Source organism: Somniosus microcephalus, chromosome 5, assembly GCF_052327205.1.
Source record: "Somniosus microcephalus isolate GS21.2 chromosome 5, FLI_Smic_1.0, whole genome shotgun sequence".
Lineage (NCBI taxonomy): Eukaryota > Metazoa > Chordata > Chondrichthyes > Squaliformes > Somniosidae > Somniosus > Somniosus microcephalus.
In genome coordinates, this window is record NC_140991.1 from 244,996,130 (window position 1) to 245,012,850 (window position 16,721).

General features: G+C 47.8%; 1 protein-coding gene across 7 annotated transcripts in view; it reads right to left on the minus strand.

The window, feature by feature from the left end:
* The window catches only part of mak (male germ cell-associated kinase), a 374,380-nt gene that overhangs the window by 278,937 nt on the left and 78,722 nt on the right, over positions 1-16,721 (minus strand). For all 7 annotated transcript variants that reach the window (XM_085988792.1, XM_085988791.1, XM_085988790.1 and 4 more), the window contains one exon: positions 8,574-8,695. In XM_085988792.1, coding sequence (XP_085844918.1) covers positions 8,574-8,695 — 122 coding nt within the window. The remainder of the gene's footprint in view (positions 1-8,573; positions 8,696-16,721) is intronic.

The following is a 16,721-nucleotide window of genomic DNA, read 5'->3' on the forward strand; positions in this document are numbered from 1 at the left end:
AACAGCCCTTCCCCTGGCACCTTTCCGTGCAAGCGCAGGAGATGTAACACCTGCCCCTATACCTCCCCCCTTCCCACTGTCCAGGGCCCCAAACACCCCTTCCAGGTGAAACAGCGATTTACTTGTACTTCTTGCAATCTAGTATACTGTATTCGCTGCTCACGATGCGGTCTCCTCTACACTGGGGAGACCAAACGCAGATTGGGTGACCGCTTTGCGGAACACCTCTGTTCAGTCCGTAAGGGTGACCCCGAGCTTCCGGTCGCCTGTCATTTTAATTCACCGCTCCATTCCCACTCTGACCTCACCGTCCTTGGCCTCTTTTATTGTTCCACGGAAGCTCAACGTAAACTCGAGGAACAGCACCTCATCTTCTGATTAGGCACTTTGCAGCCTTCCAGACTCAATGTCGAGTTCAACAATTTCAGATCATAACCTCGGCCCCTATTACTTTTTTACTGATAATTTTTTCCACCCCTTTGTTTTGGGTCTTCCTTTCCCCACCCCCCCGCCCCCCACTTTCCTTTTGTTTCGCTCTCCCACCTGGCAGCTGTCTCTTACCTGCCAGTACACTTCACACCTAATCTCAGCTGCCTTTTGTCTCCACCGGCCTATTACCATCTCGTCTGGTTTCGAATACCTTTTATTGTCTCTTTTACTTCTTTTGTTCGATCGCAGCCCTGCCTTCGATCTATTTTTTCTTTTCTTTCCAGTATTGAAAAAGGGTTTCGACCCGAAACGTCAGCTCAAATTTCTCTCCACGGATGTTGCCTGACCTGCTGAGTTTCTGCAGCATTTTCTGTTGTTATTAAATGTGAAGTTATCCACTTTGGTAGCAAAAATAGAAAAGCAGTGTATTTTATAAATGGAGAGAGATTAGGAAATGTTAGTGTTCAGAGGGACCTGGGTGTCCTTGTACACGAATCACTGAAAGTTAACATGCAGGTACAGCAAGAAATTAGGAAAGCAAATGGTATGTTGGCCTTTATTACAAGAGGATTTGAGTATAAGAGTAAAGACGTCTTACTGCAATTATATAGGGCCCTGGTGAGACCACACCTGGAGTATTGTGTACAGTTTGGGGCTCCTTACCTAGGGAAGGATATACTTGCCATTGAGGGAGTGCAACAAAGGTTCACCAGACTGATTCCTGGGATAGGGGGATTGTCCTATGAGGAGAGGCTGAGTAGACTAGGCCTACATTCTCTAAATTTTAGAAGAATGAGAGGTGATCTCATTGAAACATACCAAATTCTTACAGGGCTTGACAGGGTAGATGCAGGGAGGATGATTCCCCTGGCTGGGGAGTCCTAAACCAGGGGTCACAGTCTCAGAATAATGGGTCGGCCATTTAGGACTGAAATGAGGAGAAATTTCTTCACTCAGGATGGTGAATCTTTGGAATTCTCTATCCCAGAGGGCTGTGGAGGCTCAGTCATTGAGTATATTCAACCACAACAACAACTTGTATTTTTTCTCTTTCTCACATGGCAGCTGTCGATCATTCTGCCATTACCATTTACACTTCATTTAGAGTCATCTTTTGTTTCTTAACTTGTCCCATTACCATCTCCTTTTGCCTTGCGCCATCATCCCTTTTGTCTCAATCTCTCCTGCCTTCCATCCTATCACAGACCTTCACTTTTGTTCTTTCCTCCCCTCCCCCTTTCCCTGCCCCTACACTTGCTTAAAAACCTGTTACATCTCCAACTTTTTCCAGTTCGGACGAAGGGTCGTTGACCTAAAACGTTAACTGTTTGTTTCTCTCTTCACAGATGCTGACTGACCAGCTGAGTATTTCCAGCATTTTCTGTTTTTATTTTAGATTTCCAGCATCCGCAGTATTTTACTTTTGTATTTATATAGCGCCTTTAATGTAGTAAAATGTCCCAAGGCACTGCACAGGAGTATTGTAAGAGAACAAATTTGACACCGGTCCACATAAGGATAAATTAGGCTGGTGACCAAAAGCTTGGTCAAAGAGGTAGGTTTTAAGGAGCGTCTTAAAAGGAGGAAAGAGGTAGAGGCGGACAGGTTTAGGGAGGGAATTCCAGAGCTTAAGGCCCAGGCAACAGATGGCACAGCCACCAAAGGCTGAGCGAGTATAATCAGGGATGCTCGAGGGCAGAATTAGAGGAGCGCAGATATCTTGGGGGGGGGGGGGGGGGGGGGGGGGGGTTGTGGGGCTGAAGGAGATTACAGAGATAGAGGGGCAAGGCCATGGAGGGATTTGAAAACAAGGGTGAGAATTTTGAAATCGAGACGCTGCTTAACTGGGAGCCGATGTAGATCAGCGAGCACAGGGGTGATAGGCGAACGGGACTTGGTGCAGGTTAGGACAAGGGCAGCCGAGTTTTGGATAACCTCAGGTTTACATAGGGTGGAATGTGGGAGGCCAGCCAGGAGTGGATTGGAATAGTCAAGTCTAGAGGTAACAAAGGCATGGATGAGGGTTTCAGCAGCGGATGAGCTGAGGCAAGACAGAGAACGATAGATTTTTGTTTGTTAAGGGAATCGAGAGATATGGGGATAGTGCAGGAAAGTGGAGTTGAGGTAGAAGATCAGCCATGATCTTATTAAATGGCGGAGCAGGCACAAGGGGCCGAATGGCCTACTCTTTGCTCCTATTTCTTATTTTCTTCCTCACCACCACCTTTGATGCCCAAGTCCCTAATAAAACAATTACCCCCTCTCACCCTGGCCGTTCCCCCAGTACGGCTCTTATCTTCGCTCCCTTAAGTCCAAGGGACGCTGACTTGAACGGATATGGCGGACAACTGGTTTAGCCAGTCACTGCCAGATCTGGCTGGACCACATAAAGCATTATCGGGTCCTGCCCTCGTCTGCAAAAATTGCTCACTATTCCAGAATCATTCTGGAATGCAAAGATAAACCCCGGCTCCTATTCTCTACTGCTAACCGTCTTCTTAAATCCCTCTCCCCTGTCTCCTCCACCCTCGCCTCCGATAACAAGTGTGAGGAGCTCATGGATTTGTCTCCAAGATTGAGACCATCCGTTCAGCTGCCTCTGCCATGTCCCTTCCTTCTCCTAGCCCACTGGGCCAAACTTTCTCTAAGATTCCCCCCTGCCGTAGCCCTGAACTCACATCTTTCTCCAGTTTCTCTCCGATCTCCCCTCATGACCTCTCTGCGCTCATCTTGTCCATGAGACCCACCTCCTGCTCCCTCGACCCTATTCCCACCAAACTGCTGAACACACAGCTTCCTTTTCTGGCTCCCATGTTAGCTGACATTGTTAATGGTTCACTGTCCTCAGGTATTGTCCCCTTCTCTCTCAAATCTGCCGTCATCACCACTCTCAAAAAAAAAAAAAAAAAACCTTCATCCCTCCGTCCTTGCAAACTACCGCCCCATCTCCAACCTCCCTTTCCTCTCCAAAGTCCTTGAACATGTTGTTGCCTCCCAAATCCATGCCCATCTTTCCTGCAATTCCATGTGTGAATCCTTCCAATTAGGTTTCTGCCCTTGCCACAATACCAAAACGGCTCTCATCAAAGTCACAAATGACATCCTTTGTGACAGTGACAAAGGTAAACTGTCCCTCCTCATCTTTCTTGACTTGTCTGCAGCCTTTGACACGGTTGACCACTCCATCCTTCTCCAACGCCTCCACCGTCGTCCAGCTCGGTGGGACTGCACTTGCCTGGTTCCATTCTTATCTATCTAATCGTAGTCAGAGAATCACCTGCATCGTTACCTCTGGTGTCCCCCAAGGATCTATCCTTGGCATCCTCCTATTTCTCATCTACATGTTGCCCCTTGGCGACATCATCTGAAAATACAGCGTCAGTTTCCACATGTACGCTGACGACACCCAGCTCTACCTCACTCCCACTTTTCTCGACCCCTCCACGGTCTCTAAATTGTTAGACTGCTTGTCCGACATACAGTTCTGGATGAGCAAACATGTTCTCCAATTATATATTGTGAAGACCGAAGCCATTGTTTTCAGTCCCCGCCACAAACTCCGTTCCCTAGACACTGACTCCATCCCTCTCCCTAACATTTGTCTGAGGCTAAACCACACTATTCGCAAGCTTGGTGTCATATTTGACCCTGAAATGAGCTTCCGACCACATATCCGCAGCATAACAAAGACCACCTATTTCCACCTCCGTAACATCGCCCGTCTCCGCCCTTGCCTCCGCTCATCTGCTGCTGAAACCCTCATCCATGCCTTTGTTACCTCTAGACTTGACTATTCCAATGCACTCCTGGCTGGCCTCCCACATTCAACCCTACGTAAATTTGAGGTCATCCAAAACTCGGCTGCCCGTGTCCTAACTCGCACCAAGTCCCATTCGTCCATCATCTCTGTGCTCATTGATTTGGCTCCCGGTTAAGCAGCGCCTCGATTTCAAAATTCTCATCCTTGTTTTCAAATCCCTCCATGGCCTCGCCCCTCCCTATCTCTGTAATCTCCTTCAGCCCCACAACCTTCAGCCCCACAACCTCCACCCCCACTCCCCCTACCCGAGATATCAGCGCTCCTCTAATTCTGGCCTTTTGAGCATTCCTGATTATAATCACTCAACCATTGGTGGCTGTGCCTTCTGTTGCCTAGGCCCTAAGCTCTCGAACTCCCTGCCTAAACCTCTCCGCCTTGTTACCTCTCTTTCCTCCTTTAAGACGCTCCTTAAAACCTAACTCTTTGACCAAGCTTTTGGTCACCTGCCCTAATTTCTCCTTATGTGGCTCGGTGTCAGGTTTTTTTGTCTTATAATACTCCTATGCAGCGCCTTGTGACATTTTACTACGTTAAAGGCGCTATATAAATACAAGTTGTTGTTGTTATGTGACCGCCACACAAAATGCCGGTGCCATCATGGCTGGATGCTAACGGCCACCAGAAATGGTGGCACTGGCAGGACCAAACAATTGTCGCTGGGGACTAATTAACAATGGCCCAGCACTTAGCTCACGGTGTAATGCCGTCTTGATGGCGGTCCTGGCAGGATGCCCCAATGTAGTGTGGCTGAAGCATTGTTGCAGCTAGAACAGCCTTTCTGAAAGCGAGGCTGTCATTTCAGAAAACATTGTGGGTTTCTTAAGGGGGCAATGCCTTCTGAAATGAAAAAATAAAAAATGTAAAAATATACATTTTAGCCCTTACAGCGCAACTGCCTTCTGAAAAAAAAATTACATTAAAAAGAATTCCCAAATGTGAGTCTTCAGCTCTTAAAGCTGAATTCCCTTCCGCATGAAAAAAAAATGGGAAAAGTGCTTCAGCGCGAACACAAATGGCTCAGCAAGCCAGGGAAGGGGGACCCAGGGACTCGCACACAGCACTCCAGCCTTGTGCAGGGGGGTCAACACTGCAATTGTTGTTGTTATATCAATAGAGGTCCTTTACCCACAGGGACCAGGAGGCCCTCCAGAAAGAACGAGGTGGGACCAGATCACTGAGGCCGTCACTGCCAGCAGTGTCGCCCCCCACTACCGGGCTCCAGTGCCCAAAGAAGCTTCATGACCTCAGACTAGTGGTCAAGGTCAGTGACTATATCTTCAAAAGCCGTCTCCTACCAACTGCACCACTAGCCTCACACACTTCTCAATGCACGACTTTCCTCCCCCACTCGCCCCAATCATTCGCCTACTAACAATCTGTACCAAACACAAGGCATTCCTCCCAATACTAGCTTCACCTCACCACCTTGGAGGAGACGGTGCTGGCCATTCTTGGCAGGTACATGGCTGAGCCCTTGGCCAGCGGCGGGGCTGAAAGGGTACAAAATGCTGGTATCATCATACATTATCCTCCTTCTCGCATGCACCTCTTGCTTTCCCACCCTCCCCTCAACACAACTCCATCCTTGTGCCTTTCAGCAGGTTTCATGGGGTCCACCATAAATAACCTCCAGAATTTATCTTTTAAAAGTACACAATCGCGTAAAGCAGGGATCGAACTGAGCGAACTGGGGGCTCCGGCACCAAAAAGGACATCTGTTTCTCACCCCCCCCCCCCCCCCCCCCCGATGTCTCGGAGGACAGCAGCAGCTGCCACTGAGCTCAGGCCCCCGTTTGCTGAGAAGGGAGAGACAGACAGCGGTCGCTGAGCACAGATCCCCAGTTCAAGCTCTTCTTCCTCCGCTCTCCTCTCACCTGGTCCCGCTGTACATACGGGCGGACTGGCGTGCTGGCCGAACAGTTGCAGTACAACTGGCAGAGCACCGCTGTAACCAGCTACATATCCAGCCGATTCGGCATCTAGACTCGTGACCAAAAGCGTGCGACTGTACCCTTAACTTATTCTGCGCAATATCGGAAACTCCCGGTTAGCCGATAGATTTTATCAAGAGTGTTGACTCACACTGTAGGGTGCTGGCTGCCCTTTAGTGCCTAACCTCATTCACTCTTCACTTGTGAGTCTATACCTTAAGTCATAGTCATAACGGCACAGGAGGCCATTCGGCCCATCGAGTCCGTGCCGGATTAGCAGTGTTAGCATTCTTGCTCTACCAAGAAGGGCATCACAGGCAGACCTGATTGTTCACACACAATGTTGGCCTCCAGCTAGGATATCAACCTTCCAGGAGTCGCCAGGAATTAAACATTAATCTGGACACTGCTGCGAGCAATTTGAGAGAAAAATCATATGGGCCTTAAGACAATTGTGTTTTTTTTCATTTTCATTGTACACTTTTGTTTATTAGTTATGAAAATATTGGAGATAGGGAATAGGCTGTTTTACTGACAATCAAGCAGACAACTGATGTGACAGGAACAGTCAGTGAGGGAGAAAGAGGGAGACTGGATGTCAGGCGATTGGTGCTCATGTGGAGGGAAAGAGGGAGTGGGATGGGCATGGGAACCAGTATTTTCTGCAGTGCCAGGATAGCAGCAGCAGCATAGAATCACAGAATCATAGAAATTTACAGCACAGAAGGAGGCCATCCGGCCCATCGTGTCTGCACCAATCAAAAAAGAGCTATCCAGCCTAATCCCACTTGGTGAGTGGGCGCGGCGCTGAGAGAATTTTTAAACAGAAAACATACTTGTGTTGCGTTACAGGGGGTCCGTGGTATTTTTATAACATGGGAGGGGGGTCCTCGGAAGCAAAAAGGCTGAGAACCCCTGGTCTAAGGGATAGAAAACCGTTGTGGTGAATGGCTGTTTTTCAGACTGGAGGGAGGCATACAGTGGCGTTCCCCAAGGTTCAGTACTTGGACCACTGCTGTTTTTGATATACATTAATGACTTGGGGGTACTCAGCACAATTTCAAAATTTGCTGCTGACACACAATGTGGTAGTGTAATAAACAGTGAGGAAGATAGTAATAGACTTCAAGAGGACATAGGCAGGCTGTTGGAATCTGCAGACACATGGCAGATGAAATTCAACACAGAAAAGTGTGAGATGATACATTTTGGTAGGAAGAATGAGGAGAGGCATTATAAACTAAAGGGAACAATTCTAAAGGGATGCAAGATGAGAGAGACCTGGGGGTGTGAACAAATATCTGAAGGTGGCAGGACAGGTTAACAAAGCAGTTTCTCAGGCATATGAGATCCTGTGCTTTATGAATAGAGGCATAGAGTACAAAAGCCAGGAAGTTATGCTAAACCTATAGAAAACACTAGTTCAGCCCCAGCCAGAGTATTGTGTCCAATTCTGGGCACCACACACTTTAGGAAGGAAGTGAAGGCATTGGCGAGGGTGCAGAAGAGATTTACTAGAATGATTCCAGGGATGAGGGATTACCATTACGTAGATAGACTGGAGAAGCTGGGGTTGTTCTCCTTCGAGCTGAGAATTCAAAGAGGAGATTTGATAAAGGTGTTTAAAATCATGAATAAAGGTGAATAAATGAGAAACTGCTTGCAATGGCTGAAAGATCGATAACAAGAGGGCACAGGTTTAAGGTGATGCCAAAAGAACCATGAGAAAAAACTTTTTTACATGAGTGGTTAGGATTTGGAATGCACTGCCTGATAGGCTGGTGGATACAGATTCAATAGTAGCCTTCAAAAAGGGAACTGGATAAATACTTGAAGGACAAAAGAATTGCAGAGATAAGGGGAAAGAGCGGGGGAGTGGGAATAACTGGATTGTGCTTCGAAAGAGCTGGTGCAGACTCGATGGGCCAAATGGCCTGCTTCTGTGCTGTACTATTCTAGTACATGCCTGGGGAAGTAATCCTGAGATTACCACTCCTAAGGTTTTCCTAATCTAAATTCATCTTGCAGGATGCCAGATCTTTCTTTACCTTTGGCTCCCACATTGACTACAACAACTGGTTACCCTCTCCTTAAACAATCTTTGAGTTTATTTGATATGTCCCTTACCTTAGCCCCTAGGAGACAAGAAAGCAAACGTACTGTATTATATAACATATTGCAAGTTGCACGGTATAACACTCCTGTATTGTACAAGACATTGTGTGTTACAGTAACGACCACTTATACAATGCAACACACAATGTATTATATAATATAACACTTTTCATTAAAAAATAGGATATCCTCCAATTCACCATAAGTAGCATTGTCGGAAATTTGCTGGTGGAAATTTTTAAGATGCAGTATAATAAATTGCTGAATAAAAAACCTACCTGTCTTTCATTAGCTGATACAGGTTTTCTTTCATGTATTCAAAAACAAAGTAAAGATGGTCATTTTCCCTTATAACTTCTTTCAGCTTGATAATATTTGCATGGTTTAACTTCTTTAGTGACTGTAAAACACAATTTAAAAATGCATTAATAATCTCATGTTTATAGCAATTGGACAACGTTTTACGTAGTTGTGATATGCAGGTTGATGTACCAACACATTCTCATTAAGTGATTAATTCCTATGATATCATACAGTGCAAGTTCTTTAAATAGGACAACCTTCTCAGGGAAAACATTTTTTTCAAGAATCCAGGAACAAAATCCTCCCCAGTCAAAGCACCCTTGCAACTGTAAACTGCTCAACAAGAAATTCTCCATCTTGTCAACAGCCGCCTTATCAGAGTTAGATGGCGTTTTCATTTGTCACCTCGGGGAAATTAATATTAGAAAATCTACCAATATGGAATTCAAAGTGCAGTATTTAACTCCGATATTGTCACTACAGAATGTTTTTGGAATCACAATACAGACCGCTAAGCATGAATTAAATTTCAGTAAGCCATTTAGACTTTATACGACAGTAAAATACTGCGGATGCTGGAAATCCGAAATAACAACATAAAACGCTGGAAAAACTCAGCAGGCCAGGCAACATCCATGGAGGGAAACAGGGTCAACGTTTCAGGTCGAAACCCTTCTTCAGAACTGAGAAAAAAAAGGCAGGAAATGAAACAGATTAAAAGGCAGTTTGGGGACTGGGAAATGGGGAAGGGGATGAAAGAAGAGACATTAAGAGATATTCAAGGTGAGACGAGATGGTAATAGGACAGGTAAAGAAACAAACAATGGCTCTAGATGAAGTGTGAAATGCGCTTGCAGAGTGAAAGACAGCTGCCATGTGGGAGAGAGAAAAAAAACGGAAAAGTAAAAAAAAGGAAAAGGCACAAACCAAAAGTGTGGATAAAAAATAAAAATATATAGGGGTTATGATCTGAAATTGTTGAAATCGATATTGAATCCGGAAGGCTGTAAAGTGCCTAATCGGAAGATGAGGTGCTGTTCCTCGAGCTTACGCTGAGCTTCCATGGAACAATGCAAGATGCCGCAGACGGTGAGGTCTGAGTGGGAATGGAGCGGTGAATTGAAAGGACAGGCGACCAGAAGCTCGAGGTCACCCTTACGGACTGAATGGAGGTGTTCCACAAAGCGGTCACCCAATCTGTGTTTGGTCTCCCCAATGTAGAGACCACCACATCGTGAGCAGCGAATACAGTATACTAGATTGCAAGAAGTACAAGTAAATCGCTGTTTCACCTGGAAGGGGTGTTTGGGGCCCTGGACAGTGGGAACGGCGGAGGTATATGGACAGGTGTTGCATCTCCTGCATTTGCACGGGAAGGTGCCGGGCGAAGGGGAAGGGGTGCTGGGGGTGATAGAGGAGTGGACTAGGGTGTCTCGGAGGGAGTGGTCCCTATGGAATGCTGAAAGGGGAGTGGAGGGGAAGATGCATTTGGTGGTGGGATCACGTTGGTGGTGGCGGAAGATGATCTGTTGAATGTGGAGGCTGGTGGGTAAAAGTTGAGGACAAGGGGAACCCTATCGTGGTTCCAGGAGGGAGGGACAGGGGTGAGGGGCAGAAGTGCGGGAGATAGAACAGACACAGCCGAGGGCCGTGTCAATCACGATAGAGGGGAATCCTCGGTTGAGGAAAAAGGAAGACATGTCGGAAGCACTGGTGTGGAAGGTGGCATCGTTGGAGCAGATGTGCCGGAGACGGAGAAACTGGGAGAATGGAATAGAGTCCCTACAGGAGGCGGGGTGGGAGGAAGTGTAGTCCAAGTAGCTGTGGGAGTCAGTGGGCTTGTAGTGAATGTTGGTCAATAACCTATCCCCAGAGATGGAGACGGAGAAATCGAGGAAGGGAAGGGAAGAGTCGGAGATGGACCATGTGAAGGTGAGGGAAGGGTGGAAATTGGAGGCAAAGTGAGTGAACTTGTCTAGTTCAGGGCGAGAGCATGAAAAGGCGCCGATACAGTCATCAATGTACCGGAAAAAGAGGTGAGGGAGGGGACCCGAGTAGGACTGGAACAAAGAGTGTTCCGCATATCCCACGAAAAGGCAGGCATAGCTAGGACCCATGCGGGTACCCATAGCAACACCTTTAATTTGGAGGAAATGAGTGGAGTCAAAGGAGAAGTTGTTCAATGTGAGAACAAGTTCAGCCAGGTGGAGGAGGGTGGTGGTGGATGCGAACTGGTTGGGCCTCTGTTCAAGGAAGAAGCGGCGCGCCCTCAGGCCATCCTGGTGGGGGACAGAGGTGTGGAGGGATTGTACGTCCATGGTGAAAAGGAGGCGGTTGGGGCCAGGAAACTGGAAACTGTTAAAGTGGCGGAGGGCGTCAGAAGAGTTGCGGATGTAGGTGGGAAGAGACTGGACAAGGGGAGAAAAAAAGAGTCGAGATAGGAAGAGATAAGTTCCATGGGGCAAGAACAGGCTGAAACGATGGGTCTACCAGGGCAGTCCTGTTTGTGGATCTTGGGAAGAAGGTAGAAGCGGGCTGTGCGGGGTTGGGGAATTATGAGGTTGGTGGCCATTGGGGGGAAGATCTCCAGAGGAGATGAGGTCAGTGACAGTCTTGGAAACGTTGGTTTGATGTTTGGTAGTGGGGTCATGGTCCAGGTGGAGGTAGGAGGAGGTGTCGGAGAGTTGACGTTCAGCTTCCGCTAGGTAGAGGTTGCTTCGCCAAACAACAACAGCACCCCCCTTGTCAGCAGGTTTAATGACAATGTCGGGGTTGGATCTGAGAGAATGGAGTGCTGCAAGTTCAGAGGGAGGTAGGTTGGAGTGAGTGAGGGGAGCAGAGAAATGGAGACGGCCGATGTCACGGCGGCAGTTAGCAATGAAAAGATTTAGAGAGTATAAGAGGCCAGAGGGAGGGGTCCAGGTAGAACGAGAATTCTGAAAGCGGGAGAAAGGGTCAGCCGTGCAAGGGGAAGACTTCCGTGCAAGCGCAGGAGATGCAACACCTGCCCATATACCTCCCCCCTTCCCACTGTCCAGGGCCCCAATCACCCCTTCCAGGTGAAACAGCGATTTACTTGTACTTCTTGCAATCTAGTATACTGTATTCGCTGCTCACGATGTGGTCTCCTCTACATTGGGGAGACCAAATGCAGATTGGGTGACCACTTTGCGCAACACCTCCGTTCAGTTCGTAAGGGTGGCCCCGAGCTTCCGGTCGCCTGTCATTTCAATTCACCATCTGCGGCCTCTTGCATTGTTCCACGTAAGCTCAGCGTAAGCTCGAGGAACAGCACCTCATCTTCCGATTAGGTACTTTACAGCCTCAATATCGAGGAACAGCACCTCATCTTCCGATTAGGCACTTTACAACTTAATATCGAGTTCAACAATTTCAGATCATAACTTCGGCCCCTATACTGTATATTTTTATTTTTTATCCACACTTTTGGTTTGTGCCTTTTCCTTCCCCTTTTTTTTCCTCTCTCCCACATGGCAGCTGTCTTTCACTCTGCAAGCGCATTTCACACTTCATCTAGAGCCATTGTTTGTTTCTTTACCTGTCCTATTACCATCTCGTCTCACCTTGAATATCTCTTAATGTCTCTTCTTTCATCCCCTTCCCCATTTCCCAGTCCCCAAACTGCCTTTTAATCTGTTTCATTTCCTGCCTTTTTTTCCCTCAGTTCTGAAGAAGGGTTTCGACCTGAAACGTTGACTCTGTTTCTCTCCACGGATGTTGCCTGGCCTGCTGAGTTTTTCCAGCGTTTTCTGTTGTTATTTAGCTATTTAGACCTATTTTAAACAAGTTTCAGTTTCAGTTTCAAAACCAATGGGGGAAAAACTCCAATGTGATGCTTTAACCTATCACCATTGTGTTACACAAAGCCCGGGGCCTAGAAATTGGACTGCGACACGAAAGTTGCCGGTATCACCGCGGCCACGGGTTAACGGCCGCTAAAAATGGAAGCGCCGGAAGGAGAGAAAAGTTTGCGCTGGGGACTAAAGATTTTTAGCCCAGCACTAAACTCACCATGTAACGTCCTCCTGGTGGCATTACTCCAGGCATCAGTGCCGAATGTGGCGTCCAGAAACATCTTCCAACAGCCTCTGGAAGCAAGGCATTACTCCAGGCATCAGTGCCGAATGTGGCGTCCAGAAACATCTTCCAACAGCCTCTGGAAGCAAGGCATTACTCCAGGCATCAGTGCCGAATGTGGCGTCCAGAAACATCTTCCAACAGCCTCTGGAAGCAAGGCATTACTCCAGGCATCAGTGCCGAATGTGGCGTCCAGAAGCATCTTCCAACAGCCTCTGGAAGCAAGGCATTACTCCAGGCATCAGTGCCGAATGTGGCGTCCAGAAACATCTTCCAACAGCCTCTGGAAGCAAGGCATTACTCCAGGCATCAGTGCCGAATGTGGCGTCCAGAAACATCTTCCAACAGCCTCTGGAAGCAAGGCATTACTCCAGGCATCAGTGCCGAATGTGGCGTCCAGAAGCATCTTCCAACAGCCTCTGGAAGCAAGGCTATGAGTTTGCTAGGCATTGTGGGATATTAAAAGGACAATGCATTGCCATTTGCTTAAAAGGACTATGCCTTCTGAATTGATAAAAATAAAAATGAAGTAAAAAAATGTCATTTTCAGCCCTTACAGCTCTACTGACTTTCAAAAAAAAATTAACATTTGAAAAAACATTCCCAAATGAGAGTCTTCAGCTCTTAAAGCCGAATTCCCTTCCGCACCTCAAAAATGGGAAAAGTGCTTCAGCACCAACACAAATGGCTTAACAAGCCAGGGAAAGGGCACTCAGGGTCTCGCACGCAGCACTCCAGCTTTGTGCAGGGGTCAACACTACAAGAGAGATCCTCCACACACAGGGGCCAGGAGGCCCTCCAGAAAGAATGATGTGGCCTCTTCCAACAGTGGCCGCTAAAACCAAGATGGCCGTGGTCAAGGTCAGTGAATGCATCTTCAAAAGCCATCTCCTACCAACTGCATCACTAGCCTCACACACTTCTCAATGCACGACTCCCCCTGCCCCTAATCAAACACCTACTAACAATCTGCACCAATCACGAGGCACATTTCCCATTCCTAGCTTCGCTTCACCCCTAGGAGGAGACGATGCTGGCCAATCTTGGCAGGGGCATGGCTGACCCCTTGGCCAGCGGCAGGGCTGAAAGGATACAAGATGCTGGTATCCTCATACATTATCCTCTTTCTGGCTTTCACCTTTTGGTTTCTCGTCCTCCCCTCACCACAACGCCACTCTTAAGCCTTCCTCATTTCACACATCCAAGAAATGCAGCCTGCCCAGCCAGTGGTTGACCAAGAAAGAGAATGAAGAAGAAAAAAAAGAAACACCAACACTCGATTTCACACTCCCAGCCACCAGCTCCTCAAGGCTGACCAGTAAGGCCATTTGCAGTGTCCCCCACTTAAAGCCAGTAGCCTTCCACCAGCCATGCTGCAGCCACTGGGGTAGCACAGCGTAACATCAGTAGGATTAGGCAGAGGCACACACAAGACAGTCACTGAGGGAATGCATAAGGGTGATAAGTTGATTTCTTGAAGTCATATTGGATGGATAGATGTATAAAGTTGGATTGGAAAGTTTGCTTTGTGGTGGCTTTTATTTCAGCATTCTGGCCAAGAGGACGCTGTGATGGTCAGTAACAGAGGGAAGGTAAGGTGTGGGACAAATGTTGAAAGGGGAATTGGAGTTGTGGTCACTGGTACCGCAGGCGGATGATTCCATCCCGGATATCCCGGCCAGAAAGGGGCTGCCTGGGTTGCATCCTTCCTTCTGCGTCTTCCTCTTCCCTCTGCGAGCAGGTGCTGTAAATCTGAAATAAAAGCAGAAAATGCTGGAAATACTCAGCTGATCAGGCAGCATCTCGACCCAAGATGTGAACACTGTTTCTCTCTCCACGGATATTGCCTGACCTGCTGAGTATTTCCAACAATTTCTGTCTCCTCAGAGGCCTTCCTTTACCATTTGAGGTCTTGCAAGCGTCCAAATAGCACTCTCTACACACTTAAAAAACTTTTAACATCTATTGCAGCAAGCCACTACTTCAATAAAATAATAAAAAATCCAGTCCAAAAGCTTAAATTCAAACTTACCTGAAAGATGTGTGCGTCCCTTTGAGAGGTGCGGACAGCGCCTCTGTCAGTCTGCTGAACGCTGGTTTTCATGGCGAGCTTAGGACCCAGTGCTGAACTCAGCACAAAGGTCCAAGTACGCCTAGGTAATGTTAAGTTGGTGTGCAGTCACTTCTCTAATTTAAATTTGATGGGCCATCGCTCTTACTGGCAGCGTGCTGGACCTTGGAAAATTGCAGACGCCATGGGACCGACCATCAGCTGGCGAAAGAGCGGCGGCCACCGTTTTCCCGCTACATTTTGACGGTAACGGTAACACACATTTCCTATACAGATCCTATTCATTCTCATGACATCCAGTTAACTTGTTGTAATTAGTTATCACATCAATATTGTAGGACTAAGATACAAAGTAATGAAAGGAAAACTTGCATTTGTATTGCAACTGTCACTTCCTCAGATCTTGAGACTCTTTTTCCATGGTTCAGTGAGTTAATGCACCATCTGGCATGGTAATGAGCTATACAGACAAGGAAGATCTTAGATTTATAGCAAAATACTGCAGATGATGGAAATCTGAAATAACAACAGAAAATGCTGGAAAAACTCAGCAGGCCACGCCGTGGAGAGAAATTAGAGTTGACGTTTCGGGTCGAAACCCTTTTTCAAAACTGGAAAGGAAATAAAATAGATCGAAGGCAGGGCTGCGATAGAACAAAAGAAGTAAAAGAGACATTAAGAGGTATTCAAAACCAGACGAGATGGTAATAGGACAGTGGAGACAAAAGACGGCTGAGATTAGGTGTGAAGTGTACTGGCAGGATAAGAGACAGCTGCCAGGTGGGAGAGAGAGAAAAAAGGAAAAGGTGGGGGGGGGAAGGGAAGACCCAAAACAAAGGGGTGGAAAAAAATATAAGTAAAAATGTAATAGGGGCCGAGGTTATGATCTGAAATTGTTGAACTCGATATTGAGTCCGGAAGGCTGCAAAGTGCCTAATCGGAAGATGAGCTGCTGTTCCTCGAGTTTACGTTGAGCTTCCGTGGAACAATGCAAGAGGCCAAGGACGGTGAGGTCCGAGTGGGAATGGAGCGGTGAATTAAAATGACAGGCGACCGGAAGCTCGGGGTCACCCTTACGGACTGAACGGAGGTGTTCCGCAAAGCGGTCACCCAATCTGCGTTTGGGCTCCCCAATGTAGAGGAGACCGCATCGTGAGCAGCGAATACAGTATACTAGATTGCAAGAAGTACAAGTAAATCGCTGTTCCACCTGGAAGGGGTGTTTGGGGCCCTGGACAGTGGGAAGGGGGGAGGTATAGGGGCAGGTGTTACATCTCCTGCGCTTGCACGGGAAGGTGCCAGGCGAAGGGGAAGGGCTGTTGGGGGTGATAGAGGAGTGGACTAGGGTGTCTTGGAGGGAGCGGTCCCTACGGAATGCTGAAAGGGGAATGGAGGGGCAGATGCGTTTGGCGGTGGGATCACTTTGGAGGTAGCGGAAATCACACACAGAAATCACACAGAAACCCCACAGTGCAGATAGAGGCCATTTCGGCCCATCGAGCCTGCACCGACACATATCCCACCCGATCCCCGTAACCCCACACATTTTAATCCCCCTAACACTAAGGGTCAATTTATCATAGCCAATCAACCTAACCCGCACATCTTTGGACTGTGGGAGGAAACCGGAGCACCCGGAGGAAACCCACGCAAACACGGGGAGAATGTGCAAACTCCACACAGACAGTCGCCCGAGGCCGGATTCGAACCCGGGTCCCTGGCGCTGTGAGGCAACAGTGCTAACCACTATGCCACCAATGGCGGAGGATGATCCGTTGAATGTGGAGGCTGGTGGGGTGAAAGGTGAGGACAAGGGGAACCCTATCGTGGTTCCGGCAGGGAGGGGCAGGGGTGAGGGCAGAAGTGCGGGAGATAGAATGGACACGGTCGAGGGCCGTGTCAACCACGGTAGAGGGGAATCCTCGGTTGCGCAACCAAGGATTCCCCTCTACCG